Source organism: Mustela nivalis (genome assembly GCF_964662115.1).
Source record: "Mustela nivalis genome assembly, chromosome: 1".
Taxonomy (NCBI): Eukaryota; Metazoa; Chordata; class Mammalia; order Carnivora; family Mustelidae; genus Mustela; species Mustela nivalis.
The window spans coordinates 104,371,605-104,392,818 of record NC_139020.1 but is presented as its reverse complement, the minus strand read 5'-3'; the positions used below and the strand labels follow the sequence as shown (position 1 = coordinate 104,392,818).

Sequence of the window (21,214 nt, the reverse complement as noted above, 5' to 3'; positions counted from 1 at the left end):
ACACGGCTCGCAGTAGGGGACAAAAAGGACCCGGCGTTGGAAACGCGCTGGACTAAAGAGGGGGAGGAGGGAGGAGACGCGGAAAACGCAATGCGCAGGCGTGTGGCCCGGGAGTGTCCCCGCGCCGAAGTGTGAGCTGGGAGGAGCCAGCCGTGCGCCTCCGGCACGCCCCGCGGGTTGAGGCGCGCGGTGGTGTGGAGTCCTATGGACCACACACTCGATCTGCAGGTACAGTAGGCCTTCATTTGTACGCGAACAGGCTGCGATTCTTGAGGGATGGTAGGTCTGGGGGTCTCTGCGAAGGGGCCAGATCCATTCGGAATATGTAGTCTTCCTCGCCCGGAGCATGTTAACAACTGTAGTCCTCCATCTACATTCCAGTCACATAAATGTGACCCGGCATCTCGGGGAGCTCGGACCCCACCCAGATAGTCCCTTACCCCAGGCAACTCACAGTCCACCTAAATACGGAACGTAGTATAGTATAGTAGGGAGAGTAGCAATTCTGTTGAGCGCTGATGGTGGCCAGGGGACCATAAAAGCCTTAAGTCGTTTAGTTCTTCACACATTTCTGGAGAACGTCCTTATTCATTCGTTCGTCTAATTCATTCGTTTGTTTCTTGAACTCTCAGAGAGGGATGAGCTTCCCCTAGCTACTTAGTGGAAGAACTGGTATTGGACCCCGATCTGGCCCACTTCATAGTGCCACAGTCTTTCTGCCAAGTTATGTGGGGCTGAAAGTTACTATATTATGATTTCCTCATTTCTTCGTTCATTCGGCCTGTCGGCATTTATTGAAACCCTACTCTTAGAGTGGAGTTGGGGTGGATCCAGGAACACCATAAAGTTGAGTGGGGCTGGAGGTAAGCCTTGGAGGCGGAAGGAACTTCGAGCACAGAGACTCAAAGCTCTAGGCTCAGGAGATGGGGGAGGATTGGGGGAAAAGGTGGCCTGCTGCGGAGCCAGACCGTGGGGACTCCGTGGAAACAAGGTAACACAGCTCGGCTCATTTGTAGGTCAGGAGTTTTCCAGCAAGGCATTGCTCCCAGAACTGTCCGAATTCCACAATCGCTTGTCCTGCAAATACCTGCACACCCATGCTCTCCTTGCGCTTTGGGATTTGACATTCGGAAGGCTTAGATTTGTTGTTTCCACGTAGGACCAGGGAGGTCTTTTCGTTTCTTCCTCATCCTAGTGAATGAGACTGCTGGGCAAAAACTATTTTTTAAGGATTTTGGAAAATTTAGCCTGGAGAAGGAAAAGTAGGAGGCAACTCAGTAGAAGTTTTTGATTAAATATTTGTACATTAACAAGAATGCTGTTCTACTGTCCTACAAATCCATAGGCAGAAAGAAAAAAAAAAAGGATGACTAAACTGGACTAGTGATATGCGGGTGCTGGCACACACATGGAGGTAGGGTGATGGTGGTAGTGGAGATGGTGAAGCAGATGGAAAGTAGGTTCAATTCTAGATATTTTTAAAGGCCTCTTGTGACCCGGGAAAGTGGTGAATGATAAATCCCGGGCTTCTAATTCTGTAGACAGGTAACTGGATGGATGAGGTTTTTAATGGATGGGTCTCAGAGAGAACATTTGTTTCAAAACTTACTAGACTCAACAACAACAAAAATTGAAACAAAGAATGAGTCAAGTTCTTGAATAAGCATTTCTCAAAAAAAAAAAAAAGATATACAAATGGTCAGTAAAGTACATGCAAAGATGCTCAACATCACTAAACATTAGGGAATTACAAATCAAAAGTACAATGAGATGTCCCCTCACATCCATCAGGATGGCCACTATCAAAAAACAAAACCAAAACAAAACTGAAAATAACAAGTGTTGGTGAGGATGTGGAGAAATTGGAGTCCTTGTGCACTGTTGGTAAGAATGAAAAACAGTATAGCCACTGTGGAAAATAGGACAGTGGTTCTTCAAAAGATAAAATATAGAATTACCATAAGCTTCAGCAATTCTATTTCTGGATATATACTGTGAAAATGGGGTCTCAGATATTTAAACACCCAGGTTCATAGCATCATTATTCACAATAGCTAAAACATGGAGAGCAAACCAAGTGTCCATTGGCGAATAAGTAGATAAGCAAAATGTGAGATATACATATGACAGACTATTATTCAGTCTTAAAAAGGAAGGAAATTCTGACATAATCTATAGCATGGATGAGCCTTGGGGATATTATGCTAAGTGAAATAAGCCAGTAACAAAAAGACAAATACTGTATGATTCCATTTATATGAATACCTAGAAGAGTCAATAGATAGAATTGTGGTTGCTAGGGGCTGGCTGGGACAAGGAAATGGGGAGTTACTGTGTTTTAAAATTTTTCTTTCATTTTCTTTTCCAAAGATTTTATTTATTTGAAAAAGCATGTGTGTTGATAAATGTTCAGATTTTTGGGTGGGGTGGGGGGAGGCTGCAGGTTTGCTATTACAGGTAATGCTGCAACAAGCATCCTCCTATTGATATCTTTGTATATTTGCATTCATTTGTTTAAAAGATTTTATTTATTTATTTGACAGACGGAGATCACAAGTAGGCAGAGAAGCAGGCAGAGAGAGGAGGAAGCAGGCTCCCTGCTGAGCAGAGAGCACCTGAGCTGAAGGCAGAGGCTTTAACCCACTGAGCCCCCCAGGCGCCCCTGCATTCATTTTTTAGAACTCGTTCTTAAAGGAGAGTGACTGGTTCAAATTGGATACAATTCCCATGGCAAATGATAAGCTGTTGAACTCACTGGGAAGCCTGCTGATGCGTAAATGCTTAATTATTACATAATTGCTACCCATGGAAAATGTGTTTTTGTCCTTACAACAGCAATGTATGGGAGTACGTTTCCCTACAACCTCACCAACACAGTATGTTGTCAACAATTCGGAGTTTCTGCCAATCCATAGACGAAACAAAGTGTAGTTTTTTTTCTTTAATTTTTTTTTTTTTACAAAGTGTAGTTTTAATTTTCATTTATCTTATTTTGAGATATGTTGAACATCTTTTCACATGTTAAAAGACCATTTGTATTTCTTTGGTCAACTATCAGTTCTGCTTCTTTTTGTAAATTAATATATCAGCATTAAGGTGTGGGTCTTAAATATCAATCAGTTTTGGGGTACCTGGGTGTCTCAGTGGGTTAAGCCTCTGCCTTTGGCTCAGGTCATGATCTCAGGGTCCTGGGATGGAGCCCTGCTCAGCAGGGAGCCTGCTTCTCTCCCTCTTTCTGCCTGCTTCTCTGCCTACTTGTGATCTCTCTGTCAAATAAATAAATAAAATCTTAAAAAAAAACAATCAGTTTAGAATGTAAGCTCTGTGAAAATCAGGGCTTTCCATCTGTTTTATTCACTCTGTATCCCAGGTGTCTGGATGAACACTTGGCACATGGCATATATTTGCCAAATGAATGACTGGTTGTTGCTAGTCAGTAATTGAGAGTCTGATGAGACAACTTTAAGCAAATACGTAAAAGTAATTTCAGGCTCTCCCAAGCTGAGGCTTTTTGTTTTGTTTTTTAATTGTGGTAAAATACATACAACATAAAATTTCCCATCTTGACCATTTTTAAGTGCACAGTTCAGTAGTGCTAAGGACATTCACATTGTTGTGCTACTGTCACCACCACCCATCCATGGAACTCTTTTCATGTTGCAGAACTACACCCCTGTACTCATTAAACAAGAACTCCTCATTCCCTTCTCCCCTTAGCTCTGGCAACCAGCCTTCTGGTCTATTAAAGTCTATTGTGTCTATTTGAGCATTTAAATTTTTTTTTCTTAAGTTGTAGGAATTCTTTATATATTCTGGATATCAATCTCTTATCAGAGATATTATTTGCAAATATTTTCTCCAATTTCATGGGTTACCTTTTCACCCTGTTGATGATATCCTTTGATGCACAGAAGTTTTCACTTTGGTGAAGTCGAACTTATCTATTTTTCTTTTGTGACCTATACTTTTGGTGTCATATCCAAGAAATCACTGTCAAATCCAATGTTGTGAGGTTTTTCTCCTATATTTTCTTTTAACTTTTATTTTTAAATTTTTTTTTAAGATTTTATTTATTTATTTGTCAGAGAGAGAGAGAGAGAGAGAGAGAGCGAGCACAGGCAGACAGAGTGGCAGGCAGGGTCAGAGGGAGAAGCAGGCTCCCTGCGGAGCAAGGAGCCTGATGTGGGACTGGATCCCAGGACGCTGGGATCATGACCTGAGCCAAAGGCAGCAGCCCAACCAACTGAGCCACCCAGGCGTCCCTTCTTTTAGCTTTTAAATGGCATTTTTTTTTCTTTCTCTTCAGGTCCTACTACAGAGATGTCAGAATAATGGTAGAGTATGTCCCCTGCAGGGTACCCTTGATATATACACAGAGCTGGCCGTTTCTAGGCATTGCTAAAGAGTCAGGGCTTTAGTGATCACATGCATCAAGCTGGTGGATTAGAACACTTCGACAGTAAATTTAGAGCCTTTTGTGCTTCTCAGCTGGGCTTACTTGTGGCTTAGTAATCAGAGCCAATTGTTCACTGCCACAAGTGTTGTTTATTTTTCTAGTTACTTTTTGATCTGGAGTCATTCTGAAAGTTGAATGTTCTAAATATGTTATAGGATAGCTGAAGTTTTTACTGTTCATATCCTAGCTTGCTAGAAAATGACAGAGTAGCTAAAGGTCTGAGTTCTCTTACATCGCATCTTTTTTTTTTTTTTTAAGATTTTATTTATTTATTTGACAGATAGAGATCACAAATAGAGAGACAGGCAGAGAGAGAGAGGAGGAAGCAGGCTCCCTGCTGATCAGAGAGCCCGATGTGGGGCTTGATCCCAGAACCCTGGGATCATGACCCTAGCCGAAGGCAGAGGCTTTAACCCACTGAGCCACCCAGGCACCCCACATCATGTCTTTTTTGTCATTATTGTTGTTGTTGTTGTTTTCGTAGAATCTTCACTCTCATCCCGGGTGATAAAACTAGTTTCTATGGGTATAACAATCCTCTTTGTCTTCTAGGCTGAGAGTTGAGGAAAAAAGATCCTCTAAATCTTCTATAGCCCAGTCAAAACAGGCTGGGATTATTCAGAAGAAACTTCACTTGTGAACTTAAGGGAAGGAGTGCCTGTGTGGCTCAGTCCGTTAAGCATCTGACAGCTCTTGATGTCTGCTCAAGTCATGGTCTCAGGGTGAGATTGAGTCCTGTATCTGGCTCCACTCTCAGCTCAGAGGGAAGTCTGCTCAATCAATCTCTCTCTCTCTCTCTCTCTCCCTCCTCCTCCCTCCCCTTGCATGTGCTAGCGAAGGCTCTCCCTCTCTTTCTCAAATAAATAGATAAATAAATCTTAAAAAAAAATTAAGGGAAGAGATGAAGGAAGGGGGGAAAAGGGGGAAAATAAAGTCATTGATACATATGATACCTTACTTGGGCTGGGCCTTGATAAGGTGCTAGAGGGTGGCATGTGGAGTTGGGCACCACCACCCCCTAGAGGTCATTGCTGTGTTGTGCACCAATCAGTTCTATCTGTATCTATAGCTTAAGTCTGTATTTTAGACTTACTCAGGTACCTTTTGACAGAGTGTTCCAGAACTGTAAAGAAGGAGCCCACCATATCCACAATGTACTTGGAGCCCAGGATCCCTTTGGGAAGGAATTTGACCTGGCTGCTCTGAGACCAGTTTTGTTTTTCTTTTCTTCCTTCCTTCCTCTCTTTTTCTCGCTCTCCCTTCCTTCCTTTTTAAATATTTTATTTATTTATTTGAGAGAAAGCGTGCATGAGTACACATGTACATGCGCCTGCATCCACAAGCTGGGGAAGAGGCAGAGGGAGGGAAAAGCAGACTCTCTGCTGAGCAGGAAGCCAAACTCAGGCTCAATCCGAGGACCTGGGATCATGACCCCAGGACCCTGGAATCATGACCCCAGCCAAAGGCTGCAGCCTAACTGCCAGGCACTCCTGAGACCAGTTTTCTTGACGACAGCTTGAACTTCATAGATGGGGAGTGAGCCATCTCTCTCTGGAGAGAGCCAGTAGGGTTCTTGAGATAGCTTTGCCAAGAGAAAAAAAATAGTATGGCTGATGCATCAGCCTGATTATCAGGGTCTTGAATACTGATGTAGCAGGGATTGTAAGAAGATTGTGACACTATATCTTACCTGCTTTTTATTCAGGCTTCTCCAAGGGACATGGATGTTCCTGGAGGGGGAGGGCTGGGGTGTGAAGGAGAGGAAGCAGGTAAGGTGACCAACTGTCCATGTTGTCCAGGGCTATCCCAATTTTAGCATTGAAAGTTCTGCATCCTGGACTCAAGGAAATTCTCAGTCCTTGGAAAACTGGAATATTTGGTTGCCATAGAGGCAGGTGACCATGTGCCAGGAGTTCTGCTGTGGTAGAAGATCATGACTGGAGGAGGTGAAGGCAGAAGCTTAACCCACTGAGCCACCCAGGTGCCTCAGTAAATAAAACTTAAAAAAAAAAAGAAAAAGAAAAGGGAAAACATGCTTTATGTCAAACTTTAATGTACACATGAATTTTCTGGGGATCTTGTCAAAATGTAGACTCTGACCTAGGAGATTTTGAGGAGGGGGTGCTGAGTTTTTACTTTTTTTTTTTTTTTTAAGTAGGCTCCTTGCCCAGTGTGGGCCTCGGACTCAGGACCCTGAGATTGAGAGTCACATGGTCTACCAACTGAGCCAGCCAGGTACCCCTGAGCTTATGCATTTCTTTTATTTTTCTTTCTTTCTTTGAGCTTATACATTTATTTTTCTTCCTTCCTTCTTTCCTTCCTTCCTTCCTTTCTTTTTCTTTCTTTTTTTTTTAAGGTTTTATTTATTCATTTGAGACAGAAAGAGAGAGAGAAAGCACGAGCTTGGGGTGGGGGGCAGAGGGAGGACAAGCTGGCTTCCTGCTGAGCAGGGAACCCTACGAAGGGCTTGATCCCAGGCCCAAAGATAATGACCCGAGTTGAAGGCAGACGCTTAACCATCTGAACCACCCAGGTGCCCCTAAGCTTACACGTTTCTAATAGGCTTTTACATGTTGCTGATGTTGCTCTGAGGACCATAATTTTCATGGAAAACGTCTGTATAACACCAATTCCTTGATATCTGTTGATATTTGGTTTATGTATGGTTAATACTCACAAATATTCCACAGGCATTTGGAAATGATGTGTATTATTCCCTTATTAAAATGTGTTCCTTATGTATTTATTAAATTAATATGGTTAATTAAGATATTCAAGTCTCCTGTATCCTTATTCATTTATCTTTTTGATCTACTGAATACTGAGAAGTATATTTTAAATCTTTTACTAAGGTGGTGGATTTGTTAATTATTTCTTACAGTTTTGTCAATTTTTACTTCATATACTTTGAAGCTTCATTTTTTAGGTGTATAGAATTTGAAATATTTTATCTTTCTGGTGAATTTAAGTTTTATCAGTTCAATGTCTAGTAAAATTTGCCAACAGATTTTTTTTTTTTTAAGTCATTAGAGAGAGGGGCGCCTGGGTGGTTCAGTGGGTTAAGGCCTCTGCCTTCGGCTCAGGTCATGATCCCAGGGCCCTGGGATGGAGCCCCACATTGGGCTCTCTGCTCAGCAGGGAGCTTGCTTCCCTTCCTCTCTCTCTGCCTGCCTCTCTGCCTACTTGTGATCTCTGTCTGTCAAATAAATAAATAAAATCTTAAAACAATTATAAAGTCATTAGAGAGAGAGAGAGAGCACAAGGAGGGAGAGGCCAACGGGGAAAAAAGGAGGCTCCTAGCAGAGCCCATTGTGGGAGTCAATCCCAGGACTCTGAGATCATGACCTGAGCTGAAACCAAGAGATGGCCTCTTAACCACCTGAGCCACCCAGGCATCCCCGTCTTGGTCCCTTTGTACAAAATAAATTCATCATAAATGTTAGGGTTTGTTTATGAACTCTCAATTCCATTTCATTGATCTATATGTCTATTCTTATGTCAGCAACACATTATCTTGACTATTTTAGTTTGTAGTAAGTTTTGAAATCAGTTAGTGTACGACTACCAACTGTGTTTTCTTCCATGATTATTTTGGCTATTCTGAGTTTCTTGCATTTCCATATGAATTTTAGAATCAGCTTGTCAGTTTCTACAAAAAAGACAGCTAGGATTTTGATAAGGATTGTGTTGAATATGTAGGTTAATTTGGGAAATGTTGCCATCTTCACAATATGAAGTTTTCCAAATCTAGAACATGATAGATATTTCCATTTATTTAGATCGTCTTTAAATTTTTCAGCAGTGTTTTGTAGTTTTCAATATATAAGTCTTATACTTCTTTTGTTAGGTTTATTCCTAAATGTCTTATTTTTTATGATTCCTAATTTTATTTTCAGGTTATTTATTGCTAATGTATGTAAATATAATGCTTTTTGCATATTGATTTTATATCCTGTAACCTTGCCGAACTCATTTTCAGTTAAACTTCTTTTTTTTTTTTTTTAAAGATTTTATTTATTGGGGCGCCTGGGTGGCTCAGCAGGTTAAAGCCTCTGCCTTCGGCTCAGGTCATGATCCCAGGGTCCTGGGATTGAGCCCCGCATCCGGCTCTCTGCTCCGTGGGGAGCCTGCTCCACCCCCGCCCCCCACGCCTATCTCTCTGCCTACTTGTGATCTCTGTCTGTCAAATAAATAAATAAAATCTTTAAAAAAAAAAAAAAAAAGATTTTATTTATTTATTTATTTGACAGATCAGAAATAGGCAGAGAGGCAGGCAGAGAGAGAGAGTGAGGGAAGCAGGCTCCCTGCTGAGCAGAGAGCCCGATATGGGGCTTGATCCCAGGACCATGACCTGAGCCGAAGGCAGAGGCTTTAACCTGAGCCACCCAGGTGCCCCCAGTTAAACTTCATTTTATTGCATTTAGCTTTATTACACCTCACAGATACTGTGTTTTTTTTTATAAATTGGAGGTTTGTGGCAACCCTGCATTGAGCAAGTCTATCAGCGCCATTTTCAAAAAACATTTGCTCACTTTGTATCTCTGTCACATTTTGATAATTCTCTCAATATTTCAAGTGTTTTCCCTGTTATATTTGTTATGGTAATCTGTGACTAATGATCTTTGATGTTGCTATTGTAATTGTCTTGGAGTGCCACAAACTATGCTCGTATAAGATGGTGAACTTAATAAATGTGTATGTTCTGATTGCTTCACCAACCGGCTGTACCCGCTTCTCTCTTTCTTTCCTTTGGATTCCCTATTCCTTCAGACACAACAATATTGAAATTAGGCCAATGGCCTTTAAGTGTTAAGTGAAAGGAAGAGTCATACTTCTCTCACTTTAAACCAAAAGCTAGAAACAATTGAGCTTAGTGAGGAATATATGTCGAAAGCCGAGACAGGTTAAAAGCTGGGCCTCTTGCACCAAACAGTTATCCAAGTTATGAATGCAAAGGAAGAGTTCTTGGGGCACCTGGCACAGTTGCTAAGTGTTGAATTCTTGGTTTTTGACTCAGGTCACGATCTCAGGTTCATGAGATTGAGCTTTGCATCAGGCTCTGTGCTCAGTGTGGAGTCTGCCTGGGTTTCTGCCTCCTTATCCCTCTGCCCTTGCCCCCGAGCACTCTCTGTCTCTCAAATAAATAAATAAATAAATCTTTGAAAAGTTCTTAAAGAAAATGAAAAGTGCTACTACAGTGAACACATGAATGATAAGAAAGTAAAACAGCTTTATTGCTGATACGGAGAAAGTTTAAGTGGTCTGGATAGATCAATCAAGCACAACAGAGGTTCATTCAGATGGATTAAGGAAAGAAGTCGTCACCATAACATAAATGTACAAGAGTGAACAGCAGAGTGCTGATGTAGAAGCTGCAGCAAGTTCTGCAGAAGTTCCAGCTAAGGTAACTCATGAAGGTGACTACTGTTAACAACAGATTTTCAGAGTAGAGGAAACAGCCTTCTATTGGAAGAAGATGCCTCCTAGGACTTTCATAGCTAGAGAGGAAAAGTTAATGCCTGGCTTCAAAGCTTCAGAGGATAGGCTGACTCTCTTATAAAGAGCTAATGCAGCTGGGGATTTTAAGTTGAAGCCAATGCTCATTTACCATTCCAAAAATCCCAAGGCCTTTAAGAATTATGCTAAATCTGCTCGACTTGTGCTCTGTAAATTGAACAACAAAGCCTGGGTGACAGCACATCTGTTTATCTGCTATGGTTTACTAAGTTTTTTAAGCCCACTATTGAGACCTAGTGCTCAGAAAAAAAGTTTTCAAAATATTTCTGCTCATTGACAATGCATCTGGTCACTAAGAACTCTGATGGAGATGTACAATGTGAATGATGTTTCATGTCTGCTAACACAACATCCATTCTGCAGCCATGGATCAAAGAGTAATTTTGACTTTCAAGTCTTAGTATTTAAGAAATACATTTCATAAGGCTATAGCTGCCGTAGATAGTGATTCCTCTGATGGATTTGGGCAAAAGATTCACCATTCTAGATGCCATTAAGAGTATTTATGATTCACGGGAAGACCCCAAAATAGCAGCGTAACAGCAGTTTGGAAGAGGATGATTCCAGCCCTTAAGGATGACAGGGAGGAATTCAAAGCTTCAGTGCATGAAGTAACCCGCAGGTGTAGTAGAAATAGCAGGAGAACTGGAATTAGAAGCGGAGCCTGAAGATGGGACTGAATTGCTGCAATCTCATGATAAAACTGACGGATGAGGGGTGGCTTCTTATGGATGAGCAGAGAAAATGGTTTCTTGAGATGGAATCTACTCCTGGTGAAGATGCTGTGAAGATTGTTGAGGTGACAGCAAAGGATGTAGAATATTACTAATCTTAGGATTTGAGAGGACTGACTCAATTTTGAAAGTTCCACGGCTTAAAGGCTATCAAACAGCATTGAATGCTAGAGAGAAATTGTGAGAGGAAGAGTCAGTTGATGTGGCAAACTTCACTATTGTCCTCAAGAAATTGCTGCAGCCACTCAAGTTTCAGCAGCCACTACCCTCAGCAGTCAGCAGCCATCAGCATTGAAGCAAGATCCTCTAAAGTCAAAAGATTACAACTTGCTGAAAGCTCAGATGATGGTTAGTGTGTTTTAGCATAAAGTACTTTTAAATTAAGGTATGCACTTTTTTTTAGATTTAGTTATTTATTTGAGAGAGAGTATGAGTTGGAGGGGAGCAGAGGGATGTGGAGAAGCAGACTCCCCACTGAGCAGGGTGCCTGATGCAGGGCCTGATCCCAGAATCTTGGGATCATGATCTGAGCCGAAGGCAGATGCTCAACTGACTCAAATAGCTATAGTGCTATTGAATACTCAATAGACTACAGTATAATTCAAACATAACTTTTATGTCTACTGGGAAGTCAAAAAATTCATTGACTACTTTACTGTGATAGTTGCTTTATTGTGATGTTCTGGAACCTAACCTGTAATATCTCTACAGTATGCCTTTACAATAGTGAAAAAGATAAATAAAAGAATCTACAAGTAAGAAATATGTCCTTATTTTTTAAAGAATTTTTTTTTTTTTAGGATTTTATTTATTTATTTGTCAGAGACAGAGGGAGAGAGAGCGAGTGAGCACAGGCAGACAGAGAGGCAGGCAGAGGCAGAGGGAGAAGCAGGCTCCCTGCCGAGCAAGGAGCCCGATGTGGGACTTGATCCCAGAACCTGGGATCATGACCTGAGCCGAAGGCAGCTGCTTAACCAACTGAGCCACCCAGGCGTCCCAGAAATATGTCTTTTAAAATCCCTAAGTGGGGTGCCTGGTGGCTCAGTAGGTTGAGCAACCAACTTGGTTTTGGATCAGGTCATGATCACAGGGTCCTGAGATCAAGCCCTGCATCAGGCTCTGCTCAGCACAGAATCTGTTAGAGATTATCTCCCACTCCCTCTCTTTCTCCCAAACTTGCTCAAACTTGCTCTCTCTCTAAAATAAAAATAAATAACATCTTAAAAAAATAAAGTAAAATGCCTAAGAAAATTAAAACTTCCCAGACAGGACTATTGTCACATTGGACTTGAAGGTAAGAGAATAGTCTGTTATGACATCAAAATTTTATCACAGGCAGAGGGATGCACAGGTGGTATTTTGCAACTATCAGTCCTGAATAGTTAATTTGCTATCTGAAAACATGATAAAGAACCAGAGATCTCTGTAGAATGATTTATTGGGACAAGTAAACAAGCAGAGGAGGTGGGACTGCTATGGAGAAGACATAGGGGAGTCTAGAACTTCAAGGGAAGACTGAGGGAAGTCTATAGAATGCAGATGCAAGAGGAAAATGTCTGGAGTTGGTTGAGACTGATCAGTGGGTCTGGATTGAGATGCATGGAATGCAACAGGGAACTGGTCATCTTTGGGCTGTGACAGTTGGTAGTCAACAAGGCAAAAACCTGACTGGTCTCTGGAACCCAGAAGCAGTTCTTGGCTGGAGCAAGAGCAGGAGCAGATAGACATCATGGCTAGTTGTTCCAGAGGACAATGACTGTGACCACAGAGGTGGCCATGAGGAGCAGCTAGAGGCAGAAGGGCAGGGTGTCCATCCTGTGGCTGAACTGCACCCATAGGTTGACCAAGTGCTGCTTCTTAGTCTCATCTTCCTCCTGGGCCCTTGTTGATTGAGGCCACCCATTTAACTCTGCCTCTCTGGGACCTGACACGTTCCCCACCAACTCCACAGGCTCCTTCACACCTACAGAGAAACAGAGACTGAGTTAGGACCATGAAGTTCACCTGGGGAGGAAGGGGGACAGGGAAGGAGGTAGGAGCAGAGAAAAAACTGTGTGGGAAGAGGTAATGTGTGCAGTGCTGACCCCTTACCAGGCAGGTGGGCAGGGGGTAGGACCAGACCTTTATTTCTCTTCTGGAGTGCAGTGGGGCAGCATTTTCTTGGCCTGGTGCAACAGAGGAGCAGAGAATGAAGCCACCAAGGCATGGGTGGGGGCTGGGTGGTGGCAAGGTGCAGCAGGTAGGTGATGAAAATGGTCTCCAGCAGGCTCACCACCATCAGGGACAGACACAGGGCAAAGTAGACACCTGGAGGGAAGGTAGGCCTACATGTGGGCCAGAGGCACCAACCTAGGACTTCTCTCTTCCAATCATATCCTGGAGAACCTCCTTTTCCCAGGATAACTCCCTTCCCTGAGCTAGTTCAGTCAGTCTTTCCCACCCTTCTTTTCCCAATGGCTGGAGAGGACATCCTGATAAGGGGGGTGCCACTGGTGGGGAGTAAATCATTCATCATGAGCAGGAAGACATTGTAGCCCAGAAGAAGGGTTATCTTGAATGGGGCACGATTCCCGCTTTCTGCTGGGAGGTAGAAGCTGATGGCATCGATGGCAATCAGAAAGCCACTGGGCAACAGAAGGTTTATGATGTAGAGTCTGGGTCTGCGCCTGATGGCCACCTTGAGAGGAAAGAGAGGGAAGTGGATAAGGGATTTGGAGACTTCCAGGAATAGTAGTGATAGTGTCTCTGCCTTTCCTGTTGGTCTGATATCACTCTAAGATCTTTAGGTATGCAGAATGCAGCTTCATAATTAAGTATAGAACCTGCCATGGGCAAGTAAGGCCAGAGAAGTGAGCTTTAGGAAAAAGAGCATGGCTGGGCAGCCAAGAGAGAAGGTTCAGGCCTGGCAGAAGTAAAACTGAAACTTGGGAGATACCCTCTTGATGGAGATTGTAGGTAAGAGTAGAAGCAAGGAAGGAAGGAAAAAGCAAGGGCCTCTGAACTTACATAGAACATGATCTGATCATACAGGCTGGTGCCCAGGGACATCTTTGGGGTGGACTTGTTGATGCCCAGGAGCTCCCACTCTCCATGGGTTTGAACGATGTCCTGGGATGTGTCTGCTATTTCCTACACTTCTTTCTCCATGCCGAGCAACATGTTCTCCACTAAAAGGGAGATCCAGATCATTTCCCAAGGATACAGTTTCCTGTTGACTCAACTGCACTCTCTTTTTTTTGTCTTTTCATTAAACACATATTTTTGTGTATCTACCATATGGCAGAAACTTTGAAAGAGCTTAGGGTGGTAATCAACAAGATAGATTTCGGATCTGCCTTTATGGAAAATATTTAAACATCCATAGAGCCTTAATCTTTGCTCTACCCACACACCTTGGTCACCATTTGTTCATAATTTCTTAATATTTTATTTTTTGTTGTTTTATTGTTTTCTCTCATTCACCCACATCTCTGAGACTCCATCACAACTTACCTGTGTAGAGGAATGAGCTGAAGGTGAGTGTGCAGTTCTGCTGGTCAAAAGGGAAGTAGAAGATACCTAGGTTACAGATGCTGGCCACCTTCATGGGTTTCTTATATCTGATGCGACCTTCATTACTTACATATGCCGTGAGCCCTTTTGGGGTCTTATCTACATCCATGCTGTAAGAGAGATGGAGTGGGATGCAGGTGTTACAGTTTTCCCTCTTACCTTTCTGATCATTTCTCAGCCATTTAAGACCGCTTGTAGTGACTCCAATGGTAGATTGTAAATTCTACTGAGTCCAGAAAATGGGGCTTCCCTCTGCCTTTCCCCAGCCCTTTATACGCACAACTCAACGATGAAAATGTCTGGGAGCCACAGATTCTTGGTTGTCACACTGATCTTCGTGATGCCCTCACATTCCTCTGGGTTCCATCTGATAAATGGGTTATCCCAGACCTAGAACCCAGGTGTAAAAGAGGTGAGAGCCTTATATGAATTGAAGCTGTTTTTTCCTGTCCTTTGATTTTTTTTTAAAAAGGTTATGAAATATTTCCTGCACATAAAAAATATATAAAATAATAAACATGTGTTTCTATTACTCAACTTTGTGGAATAAATATTTTGATAAGTTACTTTGGCTTTTTTTTCAATAAGTAAGAATTACAGATAGAATTGAAGCACTCTGCATCCATTTCTTCATAAATTTTGATCACTCTCCTTTCCCATTTCCATGAGAAATTACTGGTGACCAGAGAAATCCTCTCCTTTCTTCAGTAGGAATGAGATTCAGAGATGAAAGATCAATAACTTAGCACCTCTGAGCTAGAATTTCCCTAGTGTGAAATAAGGAGATTAGTAGGTATCAAATGAAATAAGGCTTATCAGTGGATTTTGAAACTGTAATGTTGTCATAGGCATTATGTATTAATATCTAGCATGGCTTCAGCTGTCTTCCAGACTGCATTTACCAGACTTTATTGCAAGGAGACCTTGAACAAGCCCTTGAGGCTTAGTGGTCTTCCACTCCTTGGCAGGTGCCAGGCACCACCCTCCCTTGTCTTTGGGATGACCTTTCCAAACTCTCTTTTCCAAGTCTGGCAATCTTCTTTGAAAACTGTTTTCTAGGATTGTCTAGTTCTGGGTGGGCTTGTGTGGTCTCAGGACGCTTTCAACAGCAGCTGTAGTTTGTGGAACCACAGCCACAACAGAGAGCTCTATGCACATTAAGCAAAGACTTGTACTAGATCAGTGCTTCTCAACTCTCACTTTGCATATAAAACACCTGGGGATCCTCTTGAACTGTAGATTCTGATTCATTTGCTTGGGTGACTAACTCATCCTGATTTGCTCAGGATTTTGTTAGTTTTTGCATTGAAAATTCCACATCCTGAGAATTACTCAGTCTTGGGCATGCTGGGATGGTTGATCGTGCTGGGTGGGACCCAAAACTGTGTGCATTTCTTGGCTTCCAGATGGTGTAATCAACCAGTGCTGCCCATCTGGGAACTACACTTTGAGAGCAAGATTAGGTGATCATTACTATTATTTTTCTCCTCTTTCCTTCTCTTCAACCATGCTTTTCAAACTGGAAACTTACTTCATTTACTTTCATCTTCCCCTCTTTTTTTCTAATTAATGCACTTAAGATTCAAAATTTTTAATGTATTTCTTATATATTTCTTATATATTCTTATTATACTTTGGCTACATTCATAGGTTTTCATATGCAGAGCTCTTCATTTCTCATTAGTTCAAAATTTCTGTTTATTTATTTTATTTTATCTTTATTTTTATTTTTTTTAAGATTTTATTTATTTAACAGAGAGAGAGGGAGAGAGAGCGAGCACAGGCAGACAGAATGGCAGGCAGAGGCTGAGGGAGAAGCAGGCTCCCTGCTGAGCAAGGAGCCCGATGCGGGACTCGATCCCAGGACGCCGGGATCATGACCTGAGCTGAAGGCAGCTGCTTAACCAACTGAGCCACCCAGGCATCCCGATTTTATCTTTATTTTTTTAAAGATTTATTTATTTGAGAAAAAGAGAGAAAGTGAAAGAGAGTGAGAAAGATCACATCAGTGCACACGTGGGGGGAGACTCAGAGGGAGAGGGAAAGGGAGAGAGAGTCTCACGCGGCTCTGAGCTGAGTGCAGAGCCTGATGCATGGCTCAGTATCATGACCCTGAGATCACAACCTGAGCTGAAACCAAGAGCCAGACGCTTAATTGACTATGCTGCCCAGGTGCCCCTGTTTTATTTTCTCTTTAGCCCAAAGTATTTGGAAGTTTAATTTTAAATTCCCAAGAAATAAGGTTTTCTTGGGGAGTGCTATCTTTTCCTGATTAGTTTCATTTTTTTGTATTGTGATTAGAGATTGTGGTCTAGATAATTTCTGCTTTCTCGACTTTATTGAGATCTTTGTGGTCAAGAATATGGTCAGTGTGGGACAATATTCCATTTGTGTCAGAAGAGATTATGCATATTCATTGGCACAAAGTTTATTAAATCTAGTCCCCCCCCCCTTTTTTTTTAAAGTATGCTCCACACCCAGCATGGAACTTAACATGGGGCTTGGCCTCAGGATCCTGAGATCAAGACCTGAGCCAATAACAAGAGTTGGAGACTCAACCAATTGAGCCACTCAGGCACCCCCTAAATCAAGTTTCTTAACTGTGCTGTTAAAAATCACAATATTTTTATTCTTTTTCTACTTGACTTTTGAAAGGAGTATATTGAAGCCTCTCACTGTGATTGTAGATTTTTAAGTTTCTCCATCATGTGTTTCTTTCTTTCTTTTTTTAAAGAAGATTTTATTTGTTTATCTGAGAGAGAGGGAGGGAGAGAGAGCGCACAAGTTGGGGGAGCAGCAGGCAGAGGGCAGGGAGCCCTATGCGGGGCTTGATCCTAGGACCCCAGGATCATGACCTGAGTCAAAGGCAGATATTTAATGGACTGAGCCACCCAGGTGCCCCCATCATGTGTTTCAAAGCTATGTTGTTAGGTACGTAAAGGTCATAATTATATCTTTGCTTAAAATCCTTTCTGACTATAAATGAAGGGAGAGAATAAACAGAATTGACCATCCAGCCACAGGAACGATGACAAGAGCTGTAGTTTCTCATCTTGTCAAAAGAATTTCCCGTTTCCCGTGTGATGCTGCTAAGAAGTCTGTCCATTCCTCCCACTCCCCACTTCTATTTACCAACCCCCAAGATATGTCAAAATGGTGCTATGATCAAGGCCAAGATGTAGGGCAAGGACAAAAGCTTGATTAAAACAGATGTTTTGGACCATGAATGAGAGTTCACAGGAGGACTTCTTAACCCTGACTGTATCTTAGAATCACTTGAGGAGCTTAAAAATACCAAAGTCTGGGTTTCATCCAATCAGAACCTCTGGGAGTAGAACCTGAACAGTGATATGCAGCCAGCATAGAAAATTGCTGGCTAAGAAGAAAAGAAATTCTCTTCTAGTGCTATTAATATGTCATCCTGCTGAACCAGACATAGTTTCTCTGAGATTCTCATTGGGCAGATTCCAGATAGCAATGAGAGAGGAAGCTGAAATGTGGACAAGGGCTTTTGAGCTTGCCTTGCCAGGGTGGGAAAAAATTAAGGGCTAGAGGTATCAGCACTCACCGCATCTAGAATGGCAGACATAGTGAAGGAGATGTTGACTAGGGTGGGGATGCTGAAATTGGTGACTGGACTGAAGGCCTTCCTGTTGAACACTGACTCCAGAACAGTGGGATACATGCCATCCTGGGAAGACCCTGAGCAGTTGTTGATGAAGGTACTGCTCCTTCCTGTAGAGGACATAGAATGTGTGAGGAGAGGGAGAGAAATCTCATGTTGCCTATGAGAGGGCCCTATGACAGGATCGTGGGGGTAGCCTGTGATAATAATGATAGCTAATATTTATTGAGCATTGACTATGTCCCAGGCATAGTCTAAACCCTTTCAACAAATTACCTCATTTTACCCTCCCAGGCCCCTATCAGGTAGAAATTATTTTTATCGTTATGTAATAAATGAGTCAACTGAGTTTCAGTGAGAGGAATTAAATTCCTGACATCAAATATTTAGGGGCAGAAACTGGACTTGATCTGAACCCTAATTTGTTTGATGCTGCTGCAGCATACACCCCCATTGATGAAATAGAGATTGGGGGAGGGAGAGCTCCAAGAGAGGCCCAGAGGCTGGGTGCTGCCCACCAAGGCCAGGGAGGATGGGTTGGGCTAGAAGGCAAATGATGGAAGCTAATGTGGTAAACTGAGTTAGGGCTCTGGCCTTCTTCCTAACCTTTCTGTTTTCATGCAAAGCATGCCCAAATCTATATGCAAACCAAACCCTGGGACAGTGATAGCCATTGGATAGGATTCTGTTGGGGGGTGATGCCCAAAGAGAATGTACCTATTTCACCTTCACTGCCCCAATGTTCCTTCCATCTCCTTATTTTGCTGCCCAGTCTTCTATCAGTTTTCTAGTGTGAGGCTTTTGTGGTGTTGCCTTCTCCTCTTTTCTGACTGGTAAATATTCCAATTCTCTACTGGTAGAAATTTGCTAGAGTTACAACAAGCTGGAATGAGAGAGAGGGCTGTGTGCCAAGGACATTGAGCCTTATCCATTCCCAGAGTCACCGTGTTCTCCAGGCAAATCCTTAAATCATTCTATGAGCAATGAATTTTCATTTGTCAAGCATGGTCTGTGAGTGACTAGAGGACCATTTCTAATGTTTTCTACTGAGTAGACTAGGTGTACAATTTGTTCCTCTTTCTTGTACTGGCCACCTTTGGTTCAGCCCTCCCTTATTTCCCCCTATCCAGAAGTTACATGACAACCTAAGGGAGAGAGATGACATTTATTGATACCTGTCAAATGCCGGGCAGCCACTGTGCTACTCACTTCTCTCATTGCATCCTCACAACTCTGCAAGGTAGGTCCTATTTTACAGATGAGGAAACGAGCTCAGAGAAGTCAACCAATTTGCCCAAGGTTACATAAGGAGTCAAGTGAGGGACCAATATTCAAACCCAGGTTCATCTGTCTCCAAATCCCATGTTCTTTCCACTCTACCATGATCACTCCTTGAAAGATAGGCTTACTCCATCTTCACTCTCCACCTCTTACCCTCTGGCATCTTACTAACCTAGGGAACTTGGATCTTGTAGGTGGATGAGGAAGTTAAGGCTAAAAGTGAGCACTTTGCTACAATGGGGTTGGTTTCATAGCTGTGGGGAAAAAGAATCATACCTGTGTATAGAAAGATGGGTGTACATTTAAGTCAAATGGAAAAGAAGACAAGCAGGGATGGTTCATGGGAAGAAAAATGGAAGTGTTCCTGTGTGGCACATCTCTGGAAGGATATTCTCTGTCTTTCAGAGATGTAATGTCTGTTCAGGCATTATTATAACAAAATTATGAAATAACAATGCCCATTTTAGATCATCTCTAGGAGTTGGAGATTTGTAAGAAGTTTCTAGGTGTTTACAGAGAGTCTTCACTTCTTCCCTGTTGTTGCCCCTTTCTTACCTTGAAGCAGAAGATTGAGAACAAGGAAGAAGGGGAATCTCTCTTTCTGGAACCAGCTTCCTTCCATCTTCTTTGTCTAAATTCATCTCCAGGAGTGTACCAGCACCCGGGAATCCACAGGAAAAAGGATCAGAGGCCACACCTAGAGTCTGATTTTGAATGCTGATAGCATTGGTTGACCACTGACATTTGTTACCTTCCTGGGAAGAGAGTTCTGGTTGTCTTTTTCTTGCCCATGCCGGAGGTTCTGTTTGCTGTTAAGACTTCCCCTCTTCTGTATTTCACTGTAATGTTGAGTATGGTTGTGTATTAGCTGATATGTATCACACTCAGACCTTTGTGTGATGTCTCAATCTGAAGACTCATCTCTTCAATTCTGGAAAATTCTCAGCCCTTTAAAAAATAGTATATTCCCTCTACTTTTTCTCTTATTAGAATATATGTTGCATCATTTCCCTTTACCTTACATGCCTTTAAACTCTCACATTAGTTTCCCCACTGCTGTTGTAACAAATCATAAACTTAGTTGGCTTTAAAAAACACAGATTTATTATTTTACAGTTCTGTAGGCCAGAAGTCTGAAATGAGTCTCACTGAGATTTTGCCAGGGCTGCATTTCTTCTGGAGGCTCTAGGAACAAATTCATTTCCTTATATTTTCCAGTTTTAGAGGCTGCCTGCGTTCCTTGGTTCATGGTCCTATTTTTCCATCTTTAAAGCCATCAACATTAACAAGACTTTTTACACTGCCATCTCTCTGCTTCCCATGCTCTTCTCTCTCCTTTTTCACTTTTAAGAACCCCTATGATTACAATAGCCTGACCTGGATAATCCAGGATTCTCTCCCTCTATCAAGGTCAGCCAATTACCCAATTTAATTCTACCTGCAACCTTACTTCACCCTTTTCCATTTGACATATTCACAGGTTCCAGACATTAGGATGTGGACATCCTTTGGGGACCATTATTCTGCTTAACAAACCCTTCTTTCATATTTTCTACCCATTTGTCTATGTCCCTAGTAATTCTTTCAAATCTACTTTCCAGGTAAGTTTTCTTCTTAATTATATTTAAACTATTGCCTAATCTGTCCACTGAGTTTTTAATTTCAGTGATTATATTTTTTGTTTCTGTAAGTTCTATTTGGTTCTTTTAAGAAAACAATCTTTTTTTTTTTTTTTTAAGATTTTATTTATTTATTTGACAGAGAGAGAGATCACAAGTAGGCAGAGAGGCAGGCAGAGAGAGAGGGAGAAGCAGGTTCCCCGCTGAGCAGAGAGCCCCAGGCAGGGCTTAATCCCAGGACCCTGAGATCATGACCGAGGGCAGAGGCTCAACCCACTAAGCCACCTAGGTGCCCCAAAGCCAATCTTTTTGGTTCTTTTCTTTCTTCCTTCTTCCTTCCCTCCTTCCTTCTTTTCTTCCTTCCTTTCTTCCTTCTTTTCTTCTTTCTTTCTTTCTTGTTCTTTCATTTTGGTTTCTAATATTTCTTTAG

At 42.1% G+C, this 21,214-nt stretch overlaps 2 protein-coding genes across 26 annotated transcripts in view; one reads left to right on the top strand and one right to left on the bottom strand.

Annotated features, from left to right (window-relative positions):
- Positions 1 to 85: 85 nt before the first annotated feature.
- Positions 86 to 21,214, top strand: part of LOC309845233 (uncharacterized protein) — a 78,931-nt gene continuing 57,802 nt past the window's right edge. For 9 of the 25 annotated variants that reach the window (XR_014301136.1, XR_014301137.1, XR_014301138.1 and 6 more), the window contains exons 1-2: positions 134 to 228; positions 6,615 to 6,691. The gene's annotated coding sequence lies outside the window, so the exon portion shown is untranslated. Of the gene's footprint in view, positions 280 to 6,611; positions 6,692 to 21,214 lie in introns of all 25 variants that reach the window. The other 16 variants (XR_014301123.1, XR_014301124.1, XR_014301125.1 and 13 more) reach the window with 6 other exon arrangements.
- Positions 12,128 to 19,794, bottom strand: LOC309845266 (5-hydroxytryptamine receptor 3E-like). The gene is given in 10 exon segments (XM_082693012.1): positions 12,128 to 12,494; positions 12,498 to 12,670; positions 12,829 to 13,014; positions 13,180 to 13,384; positions 13,714 to 13,836; positions 13,840 to 13,874; positions 14,200 to 14,369; positions 14,540 to 14,649; positions 17,828 to 17,994; positions 19,721 to 19,794. Coding segments are annotated over 10 exon segments (1,290 nt in total). The 5' UTR covers positions 19,788 to 19,794; the 3' UTR covers positions 12,128 to 12,440.